Genomic DNA, 17,949 nt, shown 5'->3' with positions numbered 1-17,949 from the left:
TTTTTTCCTCGCTATTGATTACTCAAGGCTTATTCCACTGCTGTGCTTTCTGTAAGTGTCTCTAGATTTTAGCATCAGGTAAGCAGGAAAAAAAAAAAAAAAAAAAGAAACAAATTTCCTCTGACCTGGTCTCCAACGGAACGTTACTGTTAAGCACCCAGCTGTCTTGCAGCTGGACCGACTCCGGGGTGGTCGGCCCGTCTCCAGTGCCTGGCGCAGGGGCGTGAATGGGGTTGCGTCCCCCTCTCAGGGTGTTTCTGTTCAGGCTGTTGGCAGACTGGTGGGATAAGGTGTGGTGGTTGTGCGGAGGGGGCAGTGGAGGCCGTAGTGTGGACTGACTGTGGTGGTTGGCAGCCCCTGGAAGTAGACAAAACAGAGAGGAAATTCAAGTGTCACTCTTCTTTGTGAAGGAAATCAAAGAGAGTTACAGATGAAGGGGTGGGGATTTCATTCCAAGATGCTACAAATGCAGGACAGAAATGTTATTTGATATTTAGTGTTTATTTTTCAGCATGCCAAAAAAGTATTCAGCTTGGAAATAACTTCATTAACATTCCATTACGTGCTACTTTTGTGTCTGCAATCATTTTGTCAGAGTAGGTGTCATATTTTCCAAATGGTCGATAACTTATTTTAGCAGGAAATTCCAGCTAAATAGATACATGTAATTTGATAATCATGTTTTCACATTTTTATTGAGCATTTTTCTACATTTTTGGCCATCCTATTTTAAGCCAATTCTTCTACTGTCTCACCTTCACTTTTTTCGTTCTTGTTTTCTTTTTCATAACTAAGAGAAAGGAGAACGTGTGTGAGCAGTAGAGCACTCCGCACAGCATGTGCCCTCATCTCTTGCTCTCAGACTTGGGGAAACATGTCAGCTAGAATCCAATACCAGCCCTTCCAACTCTGAGCTAATGGACTGTTTAGTGAGAGAGCTGAAAAACAAACCCAGATGACTCAGACAAGAACACCCATTCACACATCACCTTTCTATCTCCGTCTGTCTCTCTCTCCGTGAATCATTGGAAAGGGTTGAGCCTGTCTAGAGCATGTGTGTGTGTGGGTTGGACAGCAAAAATCAATAAACCACATACAATACAGTGTAGGAGCTTGACACGGTTGCATCACTTCTTGTGCATTAGCATATTGTTTGTTCACACATTGACAGGTGTGTGCACTCAATGCGCAGCTGATCAAAAAGAGGTCAAAAGAACCCTCTACATGTCACATAAACTGTCCACGCCTTTGTTGGGATGCTGTCTGGATAGAAGTGTCGGAATTATTGCAAAACACACAGAGTCATTGATGTTACATTTGACTTTGAATTCAGGCTTTACAGCACAGTTTGCTTTCTCTTTTATCAATACTACAGGCTACACTTTCATCATTATTTTACACGTCTCAGAGTGGAATACATTATAATGATTGTGTTTGTTTTCACATTGCCTTCCTGGTGCTGATCAAAGGACAGAGTAAGCACACATATGCACACATACAGTTCATGTGAGATGAAAAAAAAAACAACAAAAGCAACTGCTTTGTCAAGCTGCGCGGTCACACTTGCCCTATTGTATTTGTCATCTCCTCTTAAATTACAGGAGAGAAGATAGAATGCAAGGGAAGAAGAGAGATGGGTGGATGTGTCACACTCTCCTGTCTGCTTTTCTTCTTTGATGTTTGTTGGACAAGAGATCTGTATCAGTAAATGATAGCAACTTTGCACCAACATAAAAAGAACATACATTAGATGCACACATGCAAAGAAATCTAAGCATAAAGTGCATAGCACTGTGTCACTGTGCCAACTTTCCCGCTTTCTCCTTTTTCCTCATTTCCTCCCTCCGACATGGGAACATATAGGGGGCAGCGAGCTCCCTTGCAACTGCAGCTGTAATGGCGACCAGTTTGTAAGGTGACCTGATTCCTCTGCGTCGTCACTGGGACGCAGGTGTCACCCACATGGCCCTGACGAACAGATGCTTGTGAAAGGAGAGGAGACGAGAGAAAGATGGAGGGCCCTGACCTCTGCTGCATGAGAGAGACACAAAACATCTGTTTGCACATGCAAAAGATGCTCCTGGGAGAAACGGACACACATACACGCGTGCATACACTTGCATATGCAAACATAGATGTGGTTTCACACCTGCAGGAAAAGTCAAACTCTTGCATCACACATGCAGAGAGTAAATTGTTATTAAGGTATGCAGAGAGTTTTATGTCTCCTCCCTCTCCTCCTCCCTATACAGCCTCACTCCTTCTCGAGAATTGTTTCCCTCTCTTTCATCTTGCCTTTATTTGCATTTTGTTTGTGTCCTTTGTGGAGATGTAAAGCACTTTGAGATAAATCTTGTTTCTTAAAAGTACTTTATAAATAAATTTGACTCGACTTCCCCTCCCTGCAATGCCCCTATAAATGTGAAATAGCTCCTACTACACGCTATCTGGGTAAATACTTTTATCTAAGCATAGCAATGCACACAACACAGAGCCATATACTAGGGGGATATAAAATAAGCTTGCATGCATGGACACACAGTCCGAGTGATACAAAAATAAAAGTAGGCACTCCCGTGCTCATACTCTACCTCGCTGTCTCCCATGTTTAAATCTGCGTACAAAAAATGCACGCGTTTCGCCTTTGTTCGCTTCCCTGCTATAAATATTGAACGTTTTTTTTTTTCATTCAAATTTGGATGAATAATATATGGCACACCTTGTATAGAGGAGGAATACATGGGTTTTTAGCCTTAGTTTTCTATGAACCTTTGAGCATGCGTGTGTGTGCCAGAAGTATCTTCTAGTGTGTTGGTATTTCTCATTGCACTCATAGGCACCCTGCACCACTGGGAGAGTGCTCTGTTTAACAGTCCAGCCACTACATAGTTACACAGGGACTGAGTCATATTCTGCACCGTTGCAGAGACTCACATTTTGTAATAACGATTTGAACATTTCCCTCCACAGACAGAGAAGAGACAGATGAAAATGCTATTATCTATCATACAGCTGCAAATTCTATTACATGTCTCCAGATAATGTCAGAAAAATGTAATTGCTGAGAAAAATACTATTTGTAATTCCATGCATTTACTCTCTTTATAGCCTCCTGGGGGCCGGCAAAATTGTCACGTACTGTCAGGTTAACTGAAGTGAATTGGTACATGATAGAAAGCAATTGTTTCTTTTATTCTGCACTGAATCAATACTTGCAGAATAAAGTGCTTAAATGACTCATTACAAATGTTTAGTGTTGTTATTGTGCAAAAAATACAGCTTCATAAAAAAAAACCAAAACTAAACATTTTCTTCAGCCACACAGAGTTTAGTAAAAGTTAAAAAAAGGTTCTCTCGCATGCTGCAAAAATATTTATGATCAGAAACAAATTGCTTTCTTTTTTTTTCTGACACAGCACAGGAGAGTGATGTCAAAGAAATTCATTTTCATGTAGACTTCAAATCCATAAAACGTATCCTTACAGCTTGCCAGAGAAAATACAAACATTGGGAAGCGGGGCCTGCCTGAGCAGCAAGGCCGACATACAAGGCCAATTTATTTATTTTTTGTTGTTGTTGTTTGCGTTTTTATATGCATCAACCACTTAAACAGAGGCACTGTGCACTAACAAGTAGGCTGTAAAGTAGCAGGTAAATGGGTCTAATAAATTAAGACAGGGGACTTAGTCAGATGAATTGTCCAGTTGCTAAAGTACAACCCGCAGGTAGGCTAATAGGAACAACCGTTTTACCAGGAACCCGGTCTGATAAAAGACAAAACATGTGGTGAGGAAATAGAGCAATTAGGGAGCAGCCAAGCAGATCACATTTTATTCCACTTTATCTTTTCCTCCTTTCTTTCCTCTCTCTTTCACCTGCCAGTGTGAGTAAACAGCGATCGTGAAAAGATTCTCTCAACAGCTCTCTGTTTTGTTTCTCACCACCACTTTTTTTTGTGTGGAGAAGCTCAGAGCCCTTTTTTCTGTCTGCTGTTGAAGGCTGACCCACTTTAGTCTGTCCAAGGTCCCCTGCGACTGTAGAGGAGGGGACTATAGCTGTAAGCTGGTGGGTTTGGCTCGGGCTAATCCCTGGAAGTTCATTATGCTCGCCAATTCAAAAGGAGCCTCATTCAGCAGAGGAGCATTAGCCTGTCTGCTAACCTGCCTCCCGCTGTAAGGCACACTGCGCACACACACATCACTGTGAAGCAGGGGCTCGCCACACCATATTAATCTCACAGTGTGTATCTATGTGTGTGTGTGTGTATGTGTGTGTGTGGCCAGCTGGCAGCAGGAACCAACCAAGGCAGTTTGTTTTGCAGCCCTGGATGGGCAAACTGTTTATTGACATTTTCTGTGGTTAACAGAGAAAAGTCGCAGGGGCAGGATGTGCATCTATGTGCGCGCGTGTGTATGTCAGTGTGTCTGTGTGTGTGTGTGTGTCAATGTGTGTGCGGGATAGAAATGCCCATTCAGCAGTTAAAAGGGGATCATTGCAGGGCTCAGCTCCCTACCCTCTCTCTGTCCTTCCCACTCCCCTCTGTCTCTCCATCTTTTTATTTCACACCCCATATCTCCACAGATTCTGTCCTTCTTTAAAAAAAAACAAAAAACAAAACGCTCTGCCACCCTCCACTATTTTCCATGCTCCTTCCCTCCGAGCTAATTGCTATGCTGCCTGTGCTTTGAGGATGTATATTCCCATGTGCCGGTGCTTCATACGTCCTCTGTCTCCAAATGTCTCATGCTCCTCATTTGTCATTCTTCTCAGAGCTCAGAGCTCAGAGGCTGAGTACACCGGAAGGGGAGCTTGAGGTGAAACTAACAGGCACACATGCTAAAAGCAAACGTGCTGACAAAAGGGGGTTAATTTGCGCATAGGCTATATTACACACATACACAAACACACACGGGCACGAAAAAGGAGACAAAGTTAAAGATATAAATTTACACATGCAGGCACACAAACACCAAGAAACACACACACACACACACACACACACACACACAAACCGCCTCTGCCTTGGCTAGTCATCTCTGTCTAATTAGGAGGCAATAATCCGCTAGAGAAGAGTCATCAAATTCAGCCAAAAACAAACAGTCTCCATGAGCAGAAATGCACGTGTGCATTTCACCCCCACGCACATACAGATGCATAGAGCTGCATATGCGCGCGCGCGCATGCGCACGCATTCACACGCACGCACGCACGCACACGCACGCACGCACACGCACGCATGCACGCACGCACACACACACACACACACACACACTCATCCCACTGTTACACAAATGTCACCCTTACATAAGTACCATTAGGAAGAATAACATTAGTGCAGGAGAAGGCAATGTGTCTTTGCTGTGCCTTTGTTTCTCTAGATTTGTTTCAACAAAGCCATTAAACATTCATTGCTTCGGCAGTGACTTGAGGTGGCTTCCCTGGCAGCAGATAGCTAGCCACTTTAGAAGAGACTCGTGCTAAAAATAGCTTAGCATTCCCCATGCATAATGAATGGCCAGAGACAGCGCTAACGCTAGCTCTTTCCAGGAGCGATCTGCTACGCTCCGTTTGGCCGTCTCAGCTCTCCCGGCGTTCCGGGGGAGCGTTCCCAGACAGGTGCTCCGAGCCAGACAGTATTCCCACATAAACACTCGCAGACCCAATTCCCAGCCAATCCTCTGCAACACCGTTCCGTTCCCATTCACCTGTCATGCTTCACTAAGAACACAAGTCATGTCTGTCCACCTGTTAGCTTAGGTAATGGTGGACTACTTTACAGCGAACACACATGCATGCAAACACAAACACACACAAACAGCATGCAGCTTCCTGAGGATTATCTCGCTGTGGTCAGTTTCTGCCTGGCTTGGTAAGGCTCATTTCCTGCCCAGCGTCCACTCTCTACAGGACCACACAGAAGCACACACACAGACAGGCTCACAGAAGCACATGCATAAACAGTCGCCGGTTATAGGTGTTTTATTTCCTCACAGCCATTCCTGTGACTTCCTACATGCCAGGGTGTGTTTATGCAGTGCCAGACTGCCACTCTAAACTCATTTAGGTCGATTTTAATGGACGCCCAAAGCCAAGGACTCTCTCTGCACCCATTAGATCAGCAGTCCTGGCTGGAAAACGTGGCAATTTGCAATTTCATCTCAATGTTGTTCTCCTTCCATCCAAATATCTCTCTTTCACCCTCTAAGCTCTCATTGGCGTACCCCTTTTTATCTGCATTCCCCCTTTTTTTCTCTCTTTGACTCCCCATGTCTCTTGGTGTCTGTCTCCGTCTCAGACGCTCTCTCCATCTATTTTTACTGGTGCTGGATGTTTCTTTCTCTCTCTCTCTCCCCTTTTTGATTTCTTCATGCAAGATGTCTCATTAAACAACTTCAAAAGTCAAAGTTTGGCTTTCTCTATCTCTGCTCCCATTTGCCTCTTTGCGCCTCTTTTTTTCATGCTTCTCTGCCGCGTTTTTTAAATTTTTTTTTATTCTTTCTTTGTCTCTCTCCCTCTCCATCTCTGTGTGTACATGATCAGCCGAGACTGAAAAGAAGCCCCACAACAGAAAGTGTGGGTGTATGTGAACAAGAATGAGAGAGCGTGTGCCTGCGAGCCTCACTCTCCCTCTTTGCCAGTGTCTGCCATTAGGGTGTCAGTGGCAGAGTGAATTTATTTGCTGTGCGGTTACTGGGCTAATGATTGATGTTGCCCCAGCAAACAGTAAACCAATTAGAAGGCTGATGTAACGTCATTTTAAAAGCCTCCTAATCACGTTGCTCTTGAACCTGGGACCCGGGCCTTCCCTAATGAAGATTTATACTGGATCAAAGGAGAGCCTAACGCCATTAACAATAGATTGTATTCCACCAAAAATCACATTAGGACTTCTCTGCCCACCCTCCCCTTCCCTCCCATCAGGCCTCTGCTAAATATATCTGCTGATTACAAGTGCAGATGCACAGAGGAGTGGAGAATCGGGGGAAGAGCAGGAAAGAGAGGCAGAGAGGGACACAGAGTTGGCCCACAGTAGCTAATTGTTGAGAATAAATGTGTATGCTGATGAACAAACTCATCACCGCAGATATGTGTGTGTGGAGAGAAATAGTTGTGAGGTGCTGATATAAGCACATAGGGCCTGTTACAGCCAACACGAGAGTGTCCGATGATGAAAGAGAAAGCTTACAGCCAGGAAACTAACTAGTTTGTCTTTGCTGCACTGATCCTCCTGCCGGCACTTAAAATTCATCATCCCCTTACCTTTCACTTTCCACTGGATTATTAATGTCATATGGAAAATAAGTACAAACACACCTACTCACTGGCAACCAGTGTGTGCTCTGCAGAGTGTAGGGGTTGCTTTCATTTGCATCATTGTTTTCTGGCAATAGTTGACAAAGGTGGGAGGGTTACATTGAAAATGTAATCCATTAAGAGATTACCAATTGTCGGCTCAGGATGTGCTTTTTGTTATGTGAGCGTCAAAAGAAGTTTGGGAACAGAGTGTTTTCTTTTATGTTACTTTTCGATTATGCTTTTTCAAAAGCTGATGGGATTTTCAGCATGAGAGGTCGTTGATTTACACAGCACTTTAAAGGAGTAATTTGAATTTTTTGAAGTGGGGTTGTATTGGGTACTTATCCATAGTCACTATATTACAAAAAGTAGCTTTCAGTTGGCACGCCTCCAGTTTGGAGAAGCAGGCTGGAGTCCGACACAGGACATAAGAAATCTACTGCTGTGGATGACGGTCAGCAACCAAACATATTTTAGCCACCTAAAAAAGTCCAACCTAGAAAAATCAATATGTAAGCTATATTTAGAGTATTTTCACTGCTTTACCTTTCTGTTAGACAACCCTTTTTTAACGTGGAAGCCATTAATGGCTTCAGCTTCCCATGTATGCACTCATCAGAGCCTCCTCCACTGAGAAAATCAGTAATTTTAGCTGCTGAACACGGTAGCTGGTGGTCTACCACTGATCTGATAATTTAGCTAGTTTGTGTCATTGTATGACTTTGCTAAATCTGAACTAAAACACCAAAATCACATAATGGAACAAACAACATAGGTGATCGAGGCAGCCATAGACCAGCAGCTTCTGTGTTCCGCAATGTTAAATCACTGCTTTTGTCAATGTAGTCTTGCTTTGAAGAGAACTATTCAACCCTTTGAAACCTAAGCAATTTGGCTTGATTTCTTTTAATGATATGGGAAGAAGGGAATGAGCAACGAAAAAGAAATCACCCCAAAATTAGCATGATATTAGTAAAAAGTACAAAAACTTACCTGAAAATTTCATTAAAAAAATAAATAACCCCAACCTCAAAAAGTCCTTTAAAAGTTATTTAATGTTTTAAGATAATTTTAAATATGTAATTGTAATAATCATAAATACAGTTTTCCCCTTCTTTTTTTGCTAAACATTTTTCCCTATAGCTTTTAAAAATAATATTCTAAGTCTACAAATTTCTTGCAATTTGTGGAACATGCATTACAAAGTTGCTCATTACCTTTTTTCCCATGTTGTGTTTTTTTTTTTTTTTTTTAAGAAATCAGGCTAATTTGCTCAGGGTTCAAAGCTTTATTTTTTGGTGACAGGCATCTGAAAGCAGCACAAGAAAAGTAATGTTACTCCAGGTTTCAAAGTGTTAAAAGTTGTTTTTTTCAGTCTGAAAAAAAGGTAAAGAAATGAAAATACTCATACGTTTTAACTGATATTGATCATTTTAAATGATTTTTTTTTTTGGTGGCTAAAATTCACTTTGTTGCTGACCACTCTACAGCAGTACATTGCGTAACTTCCATGTCTGATTCCAGTCTGCCTCTTTAAACTCTCCACTATCCCTTTAACACACACAAATATGCACTGGGTGGTCTTTTATTGTTAAAAATGTATAAATAGATTTTTAATTTATCTGTAAATGAGCAGAGCAAAAGATTTATTTCCCCTCCAATAAAACTGTAATACCCACAGTTGATCATGATTACAATCAATTTCTATGTTAAATCTCTAACTGCATATTTTATGATCTCTTATAATGTACACAATAATTGCTTCAGTCCCTTTGGTTTGATCCCCAGCCCTGCAAACAAACGCTGACTTCAGAGAAACGCACAAAAAGCAGAAACAAAATGGCTTAAAGAACAAGATGTGACAAAGAATTAAAGCTCGGCATTTCACTGAGCAACGACTAAATCAGATCAGGAAATGGACACATGATGAGGTAATGCGGCGACCCGGGTGATGGATGACATGTTGATGTATAAATAAGAATGAATGAGAGGATAAAGGGTGGGTGAATGGTGAGCTCTCTTACCCGTTGAGGAGGGCTGGGCACGGAGCAAGTATGAGTCATCCGGGTGGGGTTCCAGGTGAGAGTGGGTGGAGTTTTTCTCCAGCAGGGGCACCTGGCATTCCCTGATCGGAGGAGACGGGCCGGGGGAGGGGTGGTGGGGGGCAGACGAGGAGGACGGGAGGGACGGAGGGAGCAGGGAAGAGGAGGAGGTTGGAGGGAGTGGGCGACCTGGACGATGGAGGGAGAGAAAAGGGGGGAGAAGGAGGGAGGAGTGGGCATTAGACAAAACAGATGGCAATGACTGACAGTGATACAGGGGTCTGTTCTGAGGCAGGTTTACTCTGTTTTCTCATCATTCTGCTGAGCAAAACCCAGGATACCTTTAAGGCTTGATTCACCCAAATTACACAAAAACAAACAAACAAAAAAAAAGATTTCTGATTCTATCCAAAACAATGGAGGTGAATGGGTATGGATGGAATTTGAATTGATGTCAACAGTTTTAATTGGAAGTATTTTTTAATCATATAAATAGTTCTTGTTAAAACTGTTGATAGTGTGTTCTGTGAAGTATCCAGAATCAATAAAAATGTGTTTCTGGAAAAAGAAATGGTGTTTAATTTTATTTTTTTATTTTTTATGTGATTTTTTTTGTGTGTGAGTTGTGACTAAAGGCAAACTGTGGTGGTGTACTGTGAAATAAAATAAAACCAAAACTATCTGCATGACTGAATGTTCATGTGAAAATGTTTTATTTTTATTTATTTTTCATTTTTTTGTGGTTATTTCAGTGAACATAGATTAATATAAAAAAGGTCTTAAGAAAGTTACCCAGTTAACACAGAAGTAAACTTGCTTTTTGGAACAGGCCCCTGGTCATAGCAATGTATAGCAGCTTTGACAGAAAACACATAAGCTTGTTGAGGCTGAAGACTCAATATAAAGACAGATTCACACAAAAAGCCCACAGATGTCCTTAATACTGTAATGAGTGACACAGATATTTTGAATACACTGTTGACACTTCAGCTCCGTCCAGATAAGGAAGTTATGCTCTTTTCAGCTCAGTTTGAGCACTTTTTCCTTGCAAACATTCATTTTATATGTCTTATTTCATCCATACCATACAACTGCAAAGAAAAAAATATATTTGCAGCACTGATATATTATCTTGCATCTATATTCACAGATGCCTCCTAAGGGTGGCCAGGGGGGCTGCAGCTGCCCTGATACGTTCACTGGTATCTCCCCTCTTGGATATGATCGATCCAAACTGGATGCCATGTCATGTCTTTAAACTTGAGACGACTTGTTGCCTGTGAATGTTTTGTTCCTTACAATGAACGTATTCCTTCAAATTACAGCTGTATCTTTTTCTTTTTAAGGAAAAGGACAACCACCCTATCTCAAGATCAATGAATCCCCAAACACATGCAGACACAAAACAAGATTATTGTTGAACTCCAATTGTTAACTGTGCCAGTATGGGTCTATGTTCATCAGATATTTAGTAGCATTAACTGCACAATAAAAATGCTAGGTATACCAGAATGCAGTTCCTTAATTCTCAACATAGTGACATAGTCTTCATCTAGCCTATATACTTCCATAGCATAAAAGAATTCCAAAATTCAGTTATGGCTTTTGATTTTGGTGTGCCATCCCAAGATCATCGGTGGCCCCGTCTGGCCATCCCATGACAAAATTCTGGTGGGCCCCATTGTCTGTTTTATCACTCTATGATGAAAGCGAGCCTCTGTAACTTATTTCTGAATTCTGAAATATATTGTAACATTAGCACAAGAAGATAAGATCCATAAAGTTGGTGAAGTGATTCATTAAAGTTCAGTTAAACAGCACTATCTATCTTAAGGGAAGAGGGTTTTAAAAATTTTATATAATGAATGAAAATTCCCAAGTTGATTACTTACAACAAGATTTTTGAATTCTTTTAAAAATATTACAAGTTTTATGAATTTTTGGATTAAATATGCAAATAAGACATTATCTAATTAAATATGCACCTTTTGCATACATTTCCAAAACAGAAATGTCAACTAAAATAAACACTTTAACTTGAGTTGTGCAAGTTTTCTTTCCACTAGTCTGACAGAAGACATGGTGTGGAAATAAAAGAGCCCAAAATCTCACATTTGACCACTGCAAGAAACAATATTTTCACCTGGGGTGTCACCCCTAAAGCGTGCTAACATGCTACCACATGTGACTTCTGAGTGCAATGAATATAGCCAGAGAATTTCATTTGCAAAAAACAACACCAAAAAAATTGTAAAAAGAAAAGAGAGCAAATTCTTCTTTAAATTTGCTATAGTCTTCCTTTCAATCAAACGGTAGGATGAGATTTTTCACCTACATCCACTGTACGATTGTCCTCTACATGGGGGAGACAAAAGAAAGTTAACAGCCAAGTCTTTAAATAGTGGGAGCCATGGGACATGTGGACACAATCAGGCTGTCCCATCCACCAGAGAGAGAAAAGAGGGATGGAGAGAATTCACTCTACTCTCCAAAGGTTTGGAATCAAGGACAAAGACAAATCTAATAAATTCTATTTAGAGACGGCTCAAAATATAGAATAATTATGTCTGCCATATTTGCAGCTCAATCAATCAACAATATGGTAAGAATGAGGCCAACGAGTCCAGCCAACCCACCGAAGGACTCGGGTTATTACAACTACTAATTAGACAGTCGACCAAAGACGCTTTGCCACAGTGATAATCACTTATTTTCTCCTGACTACTCATTTAAAATGACAGCCTTGGGCACTGGCAATGTTTTTTTTTATTATTTTTTGAACAGCTTTACAAATAACCCTCTTTTTTTTATCATTTTCTTATTGATGCCTTTACCTTCACCTTTAACCAAAGTTAAAAGGTAGTGGGCGACAAATGAACAGGCTATAGTTTTACAAACTCGCTCTCTTTGTCCACTGAAAAGTAACAATGCTCAGCTCTTCAGTACTGCTAGACATTTTTCTTTAATCACACTTTCATTTTCTTTTTCATAGAATAGAAAAAAAACAGTCAGGAGCACAGAAAGAAAAGTTGTGAGACCTGGAAGAAAAAGGTAGCAGAACATTCCTCATCATACTTTTTCTTTTTCATCGCCTTTTTATTACTGACAGTTCCTCAGAACACAGTTGTGGTGTGATTGTAATTTGACAGCATTCACCTTCCCATCACAGAGTATTGATAGAAATCAAAATGTGTAAAGGCCAAGATAGATGAGGAGATTTTTTTTTTTTTTTGCCACAGTGCAATATTGCTCGCATCAGGGAAACAGTACCTGGGCGATGGGGGGAGGGTGGGAGGATTAAAGCAGGCATCATTTAAGAATCAAAAGTGGTTGGACATAGCTGTTGGCTTGCTTGTCCGTCTATGCTGCCTCCAAATAAAGCGCATTAATCATGAAAAAAAACAAAAAACACGCTTGAGTCCAGGTGCCAGTGCGGCATTATAGAGATATATTTGATAGAAATGGAGGCAGAGTGATGCCTCTGTCCTGCTGTCCAAACTGCTCCAGCTTAGAGCTTTGCGTCATGGAAACCAGAGCTACGATCGATCCGCAGCCCCACGTTAACTACACCCCAGAGAGATGCCAGCCTTGTCTTCTGTTTAGGTATGTGTGTATGTGTGTGTGTGTCTGTGTGTCCAGTCAATCTCATCAGTGCAAACAGAGAAAAATGGATAAACAATAGCAAAGCAAACATTGTGGCCGACAGGAGGGGAAAGGAGAGATGGATGGATGAAGAGAGATGGATGGAGAGGGAGGGAGAGAGAGAGAGAGAGAGAGAGAGAGAGTGAGAGAGGAGGAATGGGGGGGGGGTTAGCAAGGTCACAAGAGTAACCAGGTGAGTGGAGAGGAAAAGAGAGAGAAATGTATGGAGGATGGAGAAAACAGGACGGTCCAGAAGCTATGAGCTGACAAAACTTATTGGCAATAAAAAAATGGGGAAGAAAGCAATAGAGGAGGGTAATTAGGAGGGGAGGAGGCAATAAGAGGGGACTGAGCGGCAGTAGATGGAAGACAGAGAGAAAAGTAATGAAGAGGTAAAGGGGGAATAAGCCATAGACACACATGCAAAAAAAAAAAAAAGATCTCAATGAATCACTCACTTCAATTGATTGCGTGTATGGATCTAGCTATTTGCATATTTCACAAGACCTATAATGAGGCTACTGGTGACAACAGGCAATGAAAAGCCCCTGTGTGTGTATATGTGTGTGTGTGTGTGTGTGTGCACACCTTTAGGATTGTTTTGTCACAAGTTTTTTATTGTACACAGCTCTGCATGCGCAGGCTCGTAAGGTTACGTGTGCGTGCCAGTGTGGTTATTAATATTTTAAATCACTTTAATTACAAAAAAAGGAAAAATTGCACTAGTTGGCCAAAAGCAATTAAGGGAACTTTAATCTCCTTAGCAATTATGCTGTGGGGCATCCTTAACTCAGTCATTTCTGCTCGCTACATTTCCAGAAAGGTCAGTGGAAATTGCTTTGTGTTATTAGAACAAAGACTTAAGCAATGAGCTCACGTGGTTCCTCTTGACAATTTTTGTTTCGCTGCCATCCTTCAGCCGCCTCCCTGGCCATCTGTATACATCTCTCAATCCATGTCTCCGCGCCTGTCTCTAAACTCTGTTCCCTCGCAAGTGTTGATTAGTGTGAAAAATAAAGTGTATCATGGGGGAAAAACTGGGCATCTAAAGACTGTGGCAGTGAATTAAAGGCATTAGTGGAGTCCCTTGATGATTTCATTACAATGTAAAAAGAAACACGATCATCATTAGTTTGTTGTGAGCACCAGGCGTTGACTCACTTTTGTGAGTCATATACATGTATGAGCTCAGCCTGTTGCTGCGCTACTGTACATCTCTATTGAATCATCTCTCCGTATAAGCTACTGTGTCTCTGCGAAGCTGTTCTTTACTGTGCATTGCTATTATACATCAGATGTTATTCTTCTTGTTGACTGTTCAATGACTTCCCTTCTTGTCCTTCACTCTATTTCTGTCCCTCCCTCCCTGCCTCCTGCCTCGCTCCATCCACCCATCTGGCTGAGGTGAGGAGTGGTAGGCCGAGGAGAGTGGAGTGGAGCGAGGGATGGAGCGACAGCTGGAGCCCAGTCAGACAAGGAGAGACAAATTACCCCTCTAACGAGAGCCATTCATCATCTCTTCATCTCTCCCTTCTTTCATCCCTCTCTTCCTCCACACCTCTATGTGAAATACAACGCACCTGGACGGCAAAAAAAAAATCACACGTCGATCTGCCACACAACTTTATGTTGTTCTCATTCAGTGGCCCCTGCTGCTAAGTCAATCAGCGCGCCCTTCTATTAGGAAATAACGAAGAGAAAGAAGGGGGGAACAACAAGATAACGGAGACGTGAAATGATTGAATGAGCGGTGCGCGGGGAAAGAGGGAGGAAAAAGAAACGACACACCCATGCTGGCACATGCAGAGACTCATTACCATGGCTGCTGTCAGCACAGATGTTGGACTGAGGGGGAGCTGTCAGTCAGTGTGTGTGTGTGTGTAAGTATGTGCGTATATGAGTTTGTGTGTGTGTGTCTGTAAGTATGTGCGTATATGAGTGTGTGTGTGTGTGTGTGTGTGTGATAGTGTCTGACAGTGATCTGAGGGCTATTTAGTGATGACAGCTGCTGACACAATGGGCCCTTTTCTCTATTTATCTATACAGTGCAGTCTGTCTCCTCCATCTCATCTCTCTTCCTGTTCCCCCCCTCCCTCACTTTTTTTTTTGTCAAATCCTCGCCTCCTCTTTCCTCTTATTCATTCCTTTCAAATATCTCACGTTGAGCTCGACTGTGGCAAGATGCACACCTGTTGTTGTGTGTGTGTAGGAGCAACAAATGGATGTCGCAGCCTATCCAGTAACAGTCTGACTTGATCCGCTTCATACCTTGAATGTGTTCAACCACTGCATTGCAGAAAATGAGTGATAAAATGAATAAAGAGGAGAGATGAGAGGATGATTCAACAGACGTGTTTTAATTAATAAAGTTGGGCTTTGACAGCCTAAAGAGATGATTGTATCACTGGCTCTTACTTTGATGTATAACAGAGTGTCTGGGCTCTTCTCTGGCCTACAGCTCTTCTCTGCTCGCTCTTCATTCCTCTCTTTCATCACGCCTGCATCACTCCACATCTATTGGGGCCCTCTTCCCAAACACACACATAAACAGCCTACAGCTAAGGCTGGAGATGCTGCCCGGCTGGGAAGAAGGTGCCATCACTGTATCACATAATTTTATTCTGCTAACAGCATTTAAGTTTTTGTATTCCTTCCAGGATTATAGCTAAGGCTCATAATTTACAGCATATTTTTGATGTGGCAGATATGTTAAAAAAAAAGATTTTCAACAAAAGTTTGTGTTACCATACAACCAGAACTTCTCAGATCCCAAAGTAACTGTTCATCATACTTAACACTAGTGCCGGTCGATATGTAGAAAATCAAATATCACTATATTTTTGGCCAAATACCTCAATATCAATATTGCGATGATATTATAGAGTCGTTGTAGGACTCAACATCAGTCTCAAGACAACTTTTAAGGAATCTGTCTCGTTTTGGACTTGACTACATTGTTTCTCGTTTTCTTCTCAAACAACGAGGACTTGTGATTTTATTTCATGTCCAGGCGAGACCACAACTGTGTAAAAGGGAGTGTAGAATAAAGATGCTCAAGTTGATGTTTAGCTCCTTATTGTTTGTATTTGTTTGCTCAAAGAAAACAATGGGAAATTCCCACACATTAAATTCACCCCTGCAGGGCCTTTTGATTATTCTAGTAAGACGTTTCTCATGGTACACTTATACATGCACAAATTTATACATTATGGCAATGAATGAGGTAAATTAGGAGTCTTCATTTTTTTTTCTGTGGGTGTTTTTATGAGAAAGTGGATCTTTCATATCAATTTGAGGAGTGCTTTTAATTTGCATGTTCCTCATTATCATAAGAGTGTCATGCAGTGTGGGCCTCATACTCATCTGGTCTTGGTCTTGACTCAATTCCTTAAAGTCTTGGTCTTGTCTTAGCCTCAATAGATTCTGGTCTTGGTCTTGACCTGGTCTCAATCCTTCAATGTCTTGGTCTTGTCTCGGTCTTGAGACACTCTTGTCTTGCTCTTGCCTTGGTCTCAGTCCATCAAAGTCTTGGTTTTGTCTCAACCACAATGCACTTTGTTCATGGTCTTGGTCTTGTCCTAGCCTCAATACATTCTGGTCTTCGTCTTGACCTCGTCTCAATTCTTCAAAGTCTTGGTCCTGTCTTGGTCTTGACTTTGTGATTTTGTTCTCGACTTAGTCTCAGAGTTTTGGTCTTGGCCTTAACTTGGTCTCAGTCCCTCAAAGTCCTGACATGGTCTCTGTTTAGATGGTCTCAACTACAACACTAGTGGATATAATGACTAAGTTGGTAAAGGCAAATGAAAGAACAGCTTGAACAGTCTGGTCATTTCTGTTCAGCTCTATTTGTATTTTCATAACCCAACATATAACCAAAATAGGTGAAAAATATTAGTTGTTTAGTCTGATTTCGACCAATAAATTCCCCCATACTTTTCTTTAAATCCAGCCTTATAATAATAACAAGTCTTTAGATGATCAAACTTGAAAAACCACAGCCAGCTAAACAGGATGTGCACAAAAAGAAAATACTCTATAACAGAATTCTTTGAAAAGGACAAAAAAAATACATGTGCAGAGTGAAGCGATAAAAAGATGAAGGCAGAACACCTCAAAAGACCTTCGCCTCCTTCCATCTTTTCAATTGCAAAAGAAACCCCACCTCTGAAGATGGCAATCAATGACAGCGAGGCCATTCAGAAGCAAAAGGTTTGGATGATTAATCACCTCTTAACAATATCCTTTGACCCTGATATGACGTGGCGTGCATTGAAATAATGGAGACCCGATGTATGGTAATATCAACAGAACTTTGCAAAGAAAGGCAAGACGGTGGTGAATTGATTGTGGGCCGCATCCGAAAATCATCTTTAACAATTACAAGGACATGATTATTCTACAAAACCTCGAAAACTCCTTTGAGAGTTGTGGCATTGTACATTGTACAAGACAAGCCCTTTACAGGGTAGGATAGTGCCACAGAGTGCTGCACTGAAAGAAACCTTCTACATGAACTTTTACAGATCGTCTCTGAGTAATTCCAACATCTGGTTCAGAAGGTCGTTTCTCGCTCCTCGCCTCACTCAAGTGGCTGTTTTTATTATTTATTTCGAGGAGAGGAGAGATGAGGACAGACACAAGCTGACACCGAGCAATACACTCAACCTTGTGACCCAAACACACAAACACAGCCCGGCACATATCTGCATCTGCTAATTGAAACATGCCTCCGTGTTGCTGGGAAGTTCGAGTGTGTGTGTGTGTGTGTGTGTGTGTGTGTGTGTATGTGTCTATACATAGCATTAGGATGCTGCAGCACACCCATGCTGTCCATTGTCAGAGATGTCCACTGCGTAACTTGGGGCAACCATAGAGGCTGCATTACCATATAAATTACATCCATGTTGCTGCTGCTGCTGTGGATTGATGGTATTGTTATGGATTCTACGCATTGGACCCTCATTGAAAA

At 41.6% G+C, this 17,949-nt stretch overlaps 1 protein-coding gene across 13 annotated transcripts in view; it reads right to left on the bottom strand.

Moving 5' to 3' along the window:
• tenm2a (teneurin transmembrane protein 2a) overlaps positions 1-17,949 on the bottom strand; it is a 260,523-nt gene that overhangs the window by 70,650 nt on the left and 171,924 nt on the right. For 10 of the 13 annotated variants that reach the window (XM_088081291.1, XM_088081292.1, XM_088081295.1 and 7 more), the window contains 2 exons: positions 9,321-9,527; positions 126-357 (listed from right to left, as the gene is read on the bottom strand). In XM_088081291.1, coding sequence (XP_087937417.1) covers positions 126-357; positions 9,321-9,527 — 439 coding nt within the window. The remainder of the gene's footprint in view (positions 1-125; positions 358-9,320; positions 9,528-17,949) is intronic. The other 3 variants (XM_088081301.1, XM_088081302.1, XM_088081304.1) reach the window with 1 other exon arrangement.

Source organism: Plectropomus leopardus, chromosome 8 (genome assembly GCF_026936395.1).
Source record: "Plectropomus leopardus strain MGB_pleo_1.0 chromosome 8, ASM2693639v1, whole genome shotgun sequence".
NCBI lineage: Eukaryota > Metazoa > Chordata > Actinopteri > Perciformes > Serranidae > Plectropomus > Plectropomus leopardus.
This window is presented reverse-complemented; position numbering and strand designations above follow the sequence as displayed.